We start from the raw sequence: 12,142 nt of genomic DNA on the forward strand, positions 1-12,142 counted from the left end.
TGTTATTCAATACAAGTTAGGTTTAAATATAAATATGAATGCGCTTGTTGTACTGGTGCTGAGCAGGTTGTGTGCTGTTCCTTCGGCACCCATGTTCAGCTAGGTGCCATCTTTACGTGCAGTTGTGGATTGAACATTAAATATTGAGCTCACAGAGCCAGTCTACACCTTGTTGTTGTTGGCCTGCAGCAATCATTTGTTCTGATGTAATTGCAAAACACTTGGCTTGGCTATGGGCTATATCAGGGGTCAGTAACCTTTTTCACCCATGGGCCGGTCCACCGTCCCTCAGACCATGTGGTGGGCCTGACTATATTTTGGGGAAAATAATAATAATAAACGAATTCCTATGCCCCACAAATAACCCAGAGAGGCATTTTAAATAAAAGGACACATTCTATTCATGTAAAAACACGCTGATTCCTGCACTGTCCACGGGCCGGATTTAGAAGGCGATTGGACCAGATTGCCTACCCCTTGGCTATATGTTCAACATGTGAAGTGATAAATATGATTGTGCCGTAGCCATTAGGTAAAAGCTGTGGCACAGAAAAGAGTTGATGGCTGCAAGTCATGAGGTTTATATGCAAACACACACCCCTACAATCATAAGCATTATACTTTTGGAGGCCAACGATGCAAGAGGTTTATTGTCTTTGTGTGCTGCTAGTGGGCTTCCCAAGAGGAACCTGATTGGGCACTGTTAGGAAATGGAGTGCTCAACTAGCTGGTCTAATCCACAAGGATTCTTCTTACATTCTCATCCAAATATTGTATATGGCAGGATGTAATGAATACTGAAGCAGTGCATAAACATGTTTTAAGTATTTAAGAGTGCTGTTTTGGTAATGTCATTACTGAATTTCTTTTTCAGTATGAATATTTCAATGCTGTCCTCATTAATGAGCGGGATGAAGATGGGAACTTCTTAGAACTGGGGAAGGAATTCATCCTAGAACCGAATGACCATTTTAATAACTTGCCTGTGAATGTTACCCTGAGTGATGTCCAAGTGCCAACCAACATGTACAACAAAGGTAAGTGGAAGTTACTCCATTGTATGACATTAAAGCTGCTTCTTCATGCAAGAAAGTAGTTTGATAAAGCTAGTCATTGTGAAAGTTTAAGCGACACTAAAAGAAGCTTCTGGGAACCAATATATTAAAGTCCAACACCTTTGTAGAAAATCAAAATGTAGCTAATAAATATAAAGCAATTCATGAGAAAGTACATTTCTCAATCCTGTTCCAAATAAGGGGGAAATAATCAAATTCTGTTTTAAGTGGTGACTTCTGGGTGCTGCTCTATCACCCAAGCTAGATATTGTTGTATACTTTTGGTGCATTTTTATTTCTGAAGCTGCCCCCCTTTGTATTGCAGTGAGTTTCTAGAAAACGCAGGAAAAGATTTTATCCGTGTTACCAGAATTATTGGGGTTTTTTCCTTGAGAGATGGTAAAGTCCACGAATATTTTCAGGCATTCCTGTCAGCGGGGGATATGTTTTACTTCAGCTCAACTGACAAATATAAAGCAAACAATATGTTGCCGAAAATTTGAAGCTGTGCTATCAAGTTTTTATATCAAAACATATGGATCGCACAAAATGTAGGACGGGAAATTCAATCATGTGAAGAAAGACATTGAGAAAACTTGACTAATTTCCAATCATTACATTGCAGCGAATGATACTCATTCACACCGTATAAAGTGACAAGTTATGTATCTATATGACATTTTAAATGGACCAGTTTTGCTGGTACCGTTCTGTCAGATACAGGAATGCAACTCTGCAAAAGAAAAGAAAAAGAAAAAGTTGGGATCTTTTGTTTCCCCGCTCTGTAATCCATCTGTCTGCTAATCTGGAAACAAAACCAGTGTTGGAACAAAAGTTTAAGGGAAAATATTAACGTTTGGTTTCTATAGCACATTAACAATTCTTACTTCATTTATCATCCCAACAATCCTTGGAGCAATCCTGAGGGCCTATTCAGTTATTACATTCTGGGGAGAGCGCTTGACCCAGTATGAGCTTTGGCTGTATGTGTGTCCCTTTCCCTGTGGAGATAAAGTAATGGAGGAGCTGAGTTATACTGCATTAAGTGGAACACAGTATTTCTAGACACCTGGTTAACATAGCTCTGTATTCTGAGGACAGATCAGGTGCTTAGGGAGAGTGAGTTATACTCAGTTCATTCATGTTCACTTGACACTTGCTCTTGTTGCTGGGTGGAATGGGGGAGGAATGTGAGAGGCAATTCTCCTCCCAAACAAAATGACCGTGCAGGTCCAAAGTGATGTCATTCTCAATCTAGTGATATCATCGCTAGATGTTTCCTCAGAAGCAGTTGTGCAGTTTGCTTAATATCAACACAGGTCTTTCACTTTTCAGTGTACACTTTGGATGCGCTAGGCAGCTGGTTGTCACAGAGCTGAATTTGTTGTCCTTCATAGTCGCCAATATTTAGAGTGGCATTTGATTAGGTTTTGCTCAGAGTAAACCCATAGAAGTTAATGGCCCTAACTTAGTCATGCTCATTATTATCACAATTGTGGGCTCCTCTCCCCCACAACAACTTTGGAACAATCCATGCTGCAGGGCATGCAGCAGAAGCCGCAAAGGGTTGTCATAACCCCCTCCTCCCTCCCTTCTTCAATTGAGGCCTGTCTCGAGCACCTGCCTGTTCCTTTAAAAGAGGATTACTCAAATTTACAGAGGATAAGGCTACCTACACCTACTGGCCATTATAGATATGTTCTACCTTCACTGTCAAAGGCCTCTGAATATCAGTTACTGGGAATTGTATGGGAGATAACTGTTGCACCCAGGTTTTGCTAATGGGCTTTCCATGGGCATCTAGTTGGCCACTGTGAGAACGGGATGCTGGACTAGATGGGCCATTGTACAGATGACTATTTAATGGTATGGTGGGGCTCAACAGAATCACTGGTGTTGGAGTAGATATTTTCTAATCCTACCCCCACTGCAGTCCCAATCCAGATTTCCCCCCTGAATCTGCTACTGGTGTGAGAAGGACAGCGTCCACTGAGGGGAATGGTAGTTTGTCTTCAAGTGCAAAGAGTAAACATAGGAGTGGGGACAGGAATCTGGGGGTTTTAGCATCATACATCTGATAGGAGTTAAAAGGAATGCAGCTGCAGGTATCTTGCCCACAGATAATTTAGTTTGGGAGAATGACTTTTTTACCTGCTACTGATTTCCTATTCAGGATGGCAATTTTGTTTCTTGGGTTTTCTGTTGTTTTTTTTAACAATACATACATAGCAAGTATATTTCTCACACTTTCCTTTCCTTTGGGCAGTAGAACAAAAACCACTCAGAAAATGTAGAAAATAACTAAGTATAGTGAAACAGATAAGGTTGTATCGTATTATTTTGTTATGTTATGTGTTGTTAACGAATTGGCTTAAAAACACACACAACAACTTTACAAAGACTGGATTCCCCACCCCCCCACCCCCAGTTCAGATCTCTGTGGGACATGCATTTCTAGTTTGACTTTGTCATTTGCTTCTCCCAGCTCAGCAGTTGTGGTGATGGTAGACTCCAAACTTTGATTTTTGAAAGTGAACTTAAAACATCTCTTAATCTCTATGGCCCAGTGAGAGGGAGAGAAGGCCACGTTTGGGGTGTGTGTGTGTGTGTAACCCCATCTCATGGCTTTCTCTGGCTCCCCTGCACACTATGAGTTGATTTGCTGAAAGTTGATAAATGCAAACTGTAATCAATGCTCTGATTGCCTTGGAGAAGAAGTTCTTCTGAGTGTATAGAGCCTTCTCAAAAATATATTGCAATGTGATGAACCACAGCCACTTTTGATGAAGTAGGGTTTTTTCAATTTGCCACTTAAAAGGAGCTATGAATATCATTCAGTCATACTACCCTAGCAGCTCTTTCCAAGTGACTGTCAAGCTAAGTTTACCTATTTTCTAAGATATTATAACTAGAAATTTTTCATCCCTTGAATGATGCATATTGATTGTAGTCTCTCTCTCTCTCCCCCCCCCCTCTATATATTCCTGCCTAGTAGTGAAAACCTGAAATAAAATTTCACCTGTCACCGATGTGTTTAATTTGTTAGCTTTCATGGCTGATAAGCCTTTATGCACCATGGAGCTGAAAATACCTGTATGCTGGACACCAGATTTTTGAAAATGGATATAGCAGCATGCAACCTTGTACTTCTCTTCATCTATGAAACAGTAAATTAAGTTTGCTGTTAGATTGTGTGTGACTTGGAATAGCAATTGTACCTTGTATCTTAGGCAGGGGACCCCCCCTCCCCAGCTAAGTAATTTCATTTATGCAAGGTGTTTATAATAGTGTTATACTCTCAAGGGTTTCGTGAGGCAGGCCTGATGATGTCACAAGCATAAACAGAGGGGAGGAATGGGAAGCCACAAAATCCATTAAAGAAAATGTTAGGAAGCCTCCAGGTGCACAGAAATAGGTTTATTGAGCCAAAATTATTCTGCAATGAAATTGGAAGCTAAGACTCAAGGTGTTTGTGCTATATTTCTAAATAAACTCACGTCTGTGCCCCCAAGGTTGTAATTTTGAAATCAAACGTTAAACCCTAGCAAGTAAAACAAAAAGATTATGTGGCGATTTCAAATCTCATTGTGGCTATTTCATACGATCTGTTTGGTAGGCTACAGTATGTTCAGTTCATTGAGAAGCAGCATATAAACAAAGGAGAACGAAACAAAGGGGTTGGGAAAACGCAAAAGACAACCAAAAGGCACTGTGTCTCTCAGCAACTCTGCCCCCCGTCCCAGCTTTTCTTGTTTGGTAAAAGAGGTGTGTGGGATGTGCAGTAGCCCTACTTCTAGGCATTAGTTACATGTTGGGGAGATACTGGTCGGGAGATACCAGCAGCACTTTGTAGAAATGGCTTATAATGTAAATTGAGTGCACCATGTATTGATGTTTTCCAGCACCAGCTTTCTTTCAACAAGTGATCTAATCTTTTCGCAAGCAGGAATAGATTTTTATTTGTATTCCACAGAGCTATTTTCTTTGAGGCACCATTATTTATAATAGCTTCCCTCCAAGCCTGCGTTCCTGCAAAACTGCTCCATTGTTTAAATTGATAGCCTACTTGTTCACAGTTCATTGCTGTGGATTTTTCAGTCACAGTCCCTACACCAGTGACGAAGTGGCTAAGCTCCGGGGATGGGCTTAATGAAATAAATATATTTACAGCATACATCTGAAGAGTTCTCTTTTTTTTTTTTATAAGAATTTATTGACCTTTTTCTTATAACAACATATACCCACACCCACACCTACAATTAAACAAATACAAAACAAATACATTGATAAAACAAATACAAACAGTGTCAAGTTTTCTTGTTGCATCTTTTCTTTAAAAAGAAAATTTCTATTTCCATATCTTGACCATTGACTTCCCCTGCCCTTTCTCCTTCGAGTACATATCCTTAATCTATTTTATAACCATTTCTCCTGAAATTCAAATTCAATTATATAGTTACACACAATTATATATTCAACATTTAACTAACAATGCATCATCGTAGTAATATCTCATCATAATTCTTCTTCCATTGAAATCTTCACCAATCATTTATATCATATCTATCTCTTCTATCCTTTAAACTGCTGCTAATAACATAGTAACTCAAAATATCTCCTTTCATATAAACAAAAAATAAAACAGAAAGATTGTTGACAGTATTCACCCTCCGATTTCAAAATTCCATGACAGGTTGCTTCAAATTTTACTTAGTGTTTCACCCCACACCCCCTCTGTCCATTATTCTTCTCCTGGTGGCATCAACACTGAATTTCCCTGTGGCTTCCCTCTCCAAGCGTCCACAGATCCAGGCACAGTCCAAAACTCTCCTTGCCACGAGCTCCAGGATGTCCATCTCGTCGTCTCTCAGCTTCTCCGGTTCTTTGTAGCATTCCTTTTCTTCTTGTAAAAACCATAATTCTCTGTCCCTGGCCCCCGAGCTCACACCTCGGGGACTGGATATAACAAATCTTACCGTCGCCTTGGGACTGCCACCCCCAAAAGGCGAGTTTCTTCTCCGAAGTAGCTCACTCATTTCTCTCCATCTTCCCAGACATTCTCTCAGCTCTTTGGCAAGACTTTCTTCCAAAGTATTAAAAGTTTTAAAAGCCTCCTCTGTGGGCAATTGGTTCTCTTTCAGACCCCCACACAAGACTTTGACTTTCCTGTACAGCAGTTCCACCTTCAAAGCAGTGAGCCTCTGTTCGTCCGTTAGTCCAGAGTTCAATACCAGTTCAAGGACGAAGCCCAGCATACTGGTAGAGGGGGAGGAAGTGGGTATCAAATTTCTACTCCTGCCTCTCTGTTCATCGCCATTTTCCCAAACTGGAGCGCAGATACCGCAACTTTAAATGGAGATATTTTCCACTAATTTACTTCCCAAGAAAAAAGTTTGCCAGTCTCATGTATCAATTTTAAACACATTGTAGCAGTCCTGTAGCAGCAGTTGCTCAAATTGGTTAGCTTCTTTAACTCGGAGGGAAGAAGGCAGGCTGCCTTTCTCCTTCCCCCCGGATCGTTCCAAAAGCTCGATTTCTGGTCAAATTAGTTACTCACGACCACCGGGTTCCTTTGGCTCCATTCTTCAAAGGTAGAACTAAGACGCTCACCGCGGGCTTTGTCGCCGCATTTGCATCCCGGTTGGGGCATATCCCCGTAAGCCCGGCTCCGTTGTCCCTTCACCCCCACTCCCCCTTTACAGGGGGGGCAAGGGAAGGGTTCGGAGCCTCCGTGGGCGCAGCCGGGGAGCCCAGGGTGCGGGACGCTCTTCCCGCACCCCAACCGGAGCCCCGCTTTGCGGTTGCGGGGCTCCTAACCCCCGGGATGGATCGGGCGCCTCGCAGCCGAAGCAGCCCCGACCACCCGCTATGGCGTCGCCAGCCGGAAGTCCTGAAGAGTTCTCATCAGGTGGATGTTTCATTTGTTTCTCCTTTTTTGTTTTTGTTTAAAAATCTACCCCTTGTCCAGTTTATTGTTGTGATCCATCCACCCTGGGAATGTTTACAGCAAAGGGCACAGTAAAAATGCAATAAATAAATAAATAAATAAGAGTGCAATCCTTGGTAGGGGGACACAAATCTCTGGAGTAGAGGTATTGCTTTCAGTATGAATAACGGAATACCATTTTGCCCTTTAAACCAAAAACAGATGCAATAGCTGCCATGAAAATATGCGTTTGGGAGCTAGTCTAAACCTTTGCACTCAATGACAAATGACGTCATATTCAGTACTTTCTGAAGTCCTTTGGGATTGGCCATGCCAGGCTTACACTCAGATGGTTGTGAGACAAATGTAAATATTACAGCATTTATTTATAGTATAGAAGGAAGGTTTAAAGATCTACAAAAGATACATGCACACTTTTTCTTAAGCACTTATTCCATGGTGGGATTTCTTCACTCTGTTATCTTAGAATATGGTAATTATTCATTTCTCCTTTCTATATAAAACAAATCACACTTTGGAACTGTCTTGGAAAAAGAAAAGAAAAAAGATGCCCTCTACTTGCTTAGCATTAATACTTAGCTGAAGTGTGAAACATTTAAGAACTAGGTTTGAGAATTTACAAATTCTTGCTCTCTGTCTCCCTCTTTTTTCTTTTTTAGACCATCCAATCTTTTTTGTTCTTTTTATTTTTACTTCGACACAATTCAAAATGAATTCTGTTTAGGCACTGAACTCAATTTCTCTGGAATTGTAGTATCCTGAGCTCTTCTATTATTAATTAATTAATTAATTAAATTTGTATACCACCCTATACCCACAGGTCCCAGGGTGGTTGCAACATAAAATCACAATATAGAAACACAAAATACATTATAAAAAAACAAAAACAAAAACAACCCAATCTATGCAATGTGCAGTATTTCTAGAAATAAATTAAGCAGTTCATACACCACAACACTGATATTTATTCAGAAATAACTAAAATCAGTTTTGTGAGTTCTATAAAACTAGCCATGGTACATTGGGTTGCAAGCTTAATTTCAGTCTTTTAGAATTCTATTTTTTATATACACCCCCCAATCATAAGCTGGAAGCTCATTATAAAGGTATCTGACCACAGAGCCCTTATTTATCAAAGGAATGTGGTGTTTTGTACGAGAGCTTGTGTTAAAGCAATGCAAAGCAGCCTACCCGGGTAGGTGATTACAAAAACACCAATTGAAGCCCAGATGAAGATATCATTAAGCAACTCCTCCCATGGACCTTTTTCAAATCAGGAAGCATCGGCAGCCAGGAAGGCTGTGGAGCACAGCATAAATGTTTACTGAAAGAGTAGCTAACCTGTGGCCCTCCAGATGTTGCTGGACTACAATTCTCATAATTCCTGAGCATGGTTTTAATGCATGAAGAGTTTCATGTGGACCCCTTACATTAGAAATCATTGGATCCTGAATGGAATGTGTTAAGTCCCTGAGCCATGGTGTTGTATTTCCTTAAATACCAAATCCAAGAGAACAAGACAACATTGGTCTGATGGGGACCTTGGAACTTAGTTCTATGACTCTATGATCTCTGTCAACTTTTGGGGTGTATTGAAAAGTACCTTTGTGTAGTCTGGCACCTTGAGGTTGGCACACATGCTAAATTTAGCCAGCGGCTTTTGTGAGGGATGGGATAACAGTTGCTGCAGCCATTTCCAGATTGGTGCAGCAGAGAATCCCGAAGATTGGTGCCCTTAGAACAGGGGTCAGCAAACTTTTTCAGCAGGGGGCTGGTCCACTGTCCCTCAGACCGTGTGGTGGGCTGGACCAGTGTTTTTCAACCACTGTTGCCTGGAGATGTTGCCTGGTGTGCCGTGGGAAAAATTGTGTTTATTTGATTCCTATTCAAGAGAATTACTTTATATATAGTCAATATAGGCACAGAGTTAAATTTTTTAACATTTTCTAATGGTGGTGTGCCTCGTGATTTTTTTCATAAAACAAATGTGCCCTTGCCCAAAAAAGGTTGAAAAACACTGGGCTGGACCATATTGGGGGGGGGGGGATGAACAAATTCCTATGCCCCACAAATAACCCAGAGATGCATTTTAAATAAAAGCACACATTCTATTCATGTAAAAACACGCTGATTCCCAGACCGCCCATGGGCCGGATTTAGAAGGTGATTGGGCCGCATCTGGCCCCCAGGCCTTAGTTTGGGGACCCCTGCCTTAGAAGATCCATGGGATTTTGATCCTATGAATGTGAAACCTCCAAGCCTGCCCTTGGTGCAAAACACCCTGCTTCTGGGATTTCTGCTGGCTACTGCCAGCATTGTGTCTCAGCCATCACATGCAGTTTGGGGACTCCATTATGGCAGAGCCATTCCACCAGTGGTGCTCTTTCCACCAGCAGAAGCTGGAAGAGAGGAGATGTATGTTGTCCTATAGTACCCTGTGGCTGAAAACAGGTTATTCTACACAAAATGCCCAATGTGGAAGCAGCACTAGAAGCAGAGAATCTGAAACATTATGTTAATGAATGAACTCACATGTTGTAAGTATCTTTGGAAAGGACAATCTGAGCAACGTAATTTTTTCAAGGTAAATTAGGCTTTGTTTCTACAATACTGGATCCACGCAAGGCCTGGATATATTTTAGCACAAGATTTATTAGATATGATGTAAGGTTCCATACCTGGCGTGGTGAAACTAAACTGATTTATTAATGGGTTCTGCAGAACTCCTTGGCTGGGCCCCACTACCTGAAGGCTGTTGCAAGTTGCTTGAGCCAGGGGGAGAGAGGGTGGGGGGAATACAGAGTCAGGGTTAAGGGGACTTCGCTATGTCTGACTAACACACACTCTGAAGATCTTAAACCATGTGGGGAAGGTGGTCATTTAATATACCCTTGCCCAGAGCACAACAACAGAAGTGGGCTCTTCATTCAGAGCCCTCTAGCTTTTTATTCAGGCCAGATCCCAAACCCACTCTGCCCAGATAGTCTAATTCTGCTCAGGACTCTGGCTCCATCCCTGATATATGCTCTGAAGCTCATAAGCAATTTAATGTGAAACGAAATCTGTACCCAGATGAATTCAAAACGTTGGTATAGTTTTTGGATGGGAAACAAAAATTAGGCTGAAAATAACTCCTTATCACCTTTCAAGGCTACTTCCCATGCTAACAATTGCATCTAGAGAAGCACTCCCACAAATCACTCCTCTGTCAACATTTGAAACATGGGGAGGATTTATTAGCCTGTCTACAAATGAGACAGACATGAGCATGCTTAACTATTCCCAGATTCTTGGCATATCCGTGTTTGTCTCAGGAGTAAACACATAAACTGTCTCTATACTGTAATTTTAGCCATACAATATGGGCAAATCAGTCTGGGAATCAGGTCTCAGGAGCAAATCTTTAGAGTTTCATCTCCACAGAAAGTGGTATCATGATGAGGCTAGGAGGTCATGGGTGATTTTCACATATGATGTCTGATTAGTCTGGAGGATACAAGATAGAGGGGAGACATGATCACTGTCTTCAAAATATTTGAGGGGTTGGCATGCAGAATATGAAGGTTTGTCCTCTGTGCCTCCAGAGGCAGGACGAGAAATGACAGGGAAACAGACTTTGGCTAAGCATTAGGAGAAACCTCCCAACGTTAAGAACTGTTTGACAGTAGGAAAGACTGCCTTGGGAGGTGGTGAGTTTTTCTTCACTAGAAGCATATATGCAGATGCTTAGAATCATAGTTTTAGAGTTGAATGGGACCATGAGGATCATCTAACCCAGTCCCCTGAAGGACAGAAATCTTTTGCCCAATGTGGGGCTTGAACCCATGACCTCATCCTCTGAGCTACTGACTGAGCTACTTAGGTCCTGCTTGTAGGCTTACCATCGACATCTGCTTGGACACTGTGAGAGCAGGATGGGCCACTGACCTGATCCAACAGGATCTTCTCATGTTCTTATGGATGTAATTGCATCCTGCACAGAACAGGAAATTGGACTACATAACTTCCAGCTGTCCCTTCCAGCTCCAACATTCTGTAATAACATGGGTGGCGCTGTGATCTAAACCACAGAGCCTAGGGCTTGCCGATCAGAAGGTCGGCGGTTCAATTCCCCATGACGGGGTTTGCTCCCGTTGTTTGCTCCCAGCTCCTGTCCACCTAGCAGTTTGAAAGCACGTCAAAGTGCAAGTAGATAAATAGGAACTGCTCCTGCGGTAAGGTAAATTGTGTTTCCATGCACTGCTCTAGTTCGCCAGAAGTGGCTTGGTCATGCTGGCCACATGACCCGGAAGCTGTCTGTGGACAAACACTGGCTCCCTCAGCCTATAGAACAAGATGAGTGCCGCAACCCCAGAGTCGTCCGTAACTGGACCTAACGGTCAGGGGTACCTTTACTTTTACCTTTTAACTTCCAGCTGTCCCTTCCAGCTCCAACATTCTGTAATAATTTTGGCACCCTTTAAAAAGCGAGGAGGGCTCTATTTTGGGGGGAGTGGGGGGCACAATGATGAAAGCAGTGATTATAAGCTTTCAAAAGCACAGTTGCATTAAGGCAAAACAGGGCTACTCTGAATATGAAGAATACAACTGACTAGCATTACTGTGTTCTTGGAGTACATGGTAGCAACTAGAGCTACCTACTGCTGAAACAAAAGAGATGGGGGGGCGTGGGGACACAGATGCCAGCCACGAATAAAGCCGATCTTGATTAAGTGCTTTCCCAGGTCATCCAGGGGCTGTCTATGTAAAACTCCAGATGTTCAGGCAATTCATAGTGAACTGGAGACATTTCTAAAACTTATGCTACTGATTCCTGTGAGCGTATGTGCAGCTGTGCATAGCTTCAGCACATTCTGAAGCCTTAAAACCTGGCTGTATGCAGCGCTGTCATAGTTTGCCGCATACATCAAAATCATCTTGATGAAGTATGTCTGGACAACATAGTCTGCCAATTTATCCAGACTCATGAACATTACAAATTTGTGTCTGGGCAATAATTAATTCTGTTCCATTTCATGCTGCAATTAGAACAAAAAGCACGTGAACTCTTAAACTTTCTTCTTTCCATAGCCTAGCAATAAACCCTAGTTTCCACAGAAATTTAAATGCTATTTTGAACACACACGCACGCACGCGCGCA

The 12,142-nt window shown here is 41.9% G+C and overlaps 1 protein-coding gene across 1 annotated transcript in view; it reads left to right on the plus strand.

Moving 5' to 3' along the window:
- The window catches only part of CACNA2D3 (calcium voltage-gated channel auxiliary subunit alpha2delta 3), a 487,051-nt gene that overhangs the window by 204,162 nt on the left and 270,747 nt on the right, over window positions 1-12,142 (plus strand). Inside the window, exon 5 of the mRNA XM_033140932.1 lies at window positions 875-1,037. Coding sequence (XP_032996823.1) covers window positions 875-1,037 — 163 coding nt within the window. The remainder of the gene's footprint in view (window positions 1-874; window positions 1,038-12,142) is intronic.

The sequence above is a fragment of the Lacerta agilis genome, chromosome 2 (genome assembly GCF_009819535.1).
Source record: "Lacerta agilis isolate rLacAgi1 chromosome 2, rLacAgi1.pri, whole genome shotgun sequence".
NCBI classification, from domain to species: Eukaryota; Metazoa; Chordata; class Lepidosauria; order Squamata; family Lacertidae; genus Lacerta; species Lacerta agilis.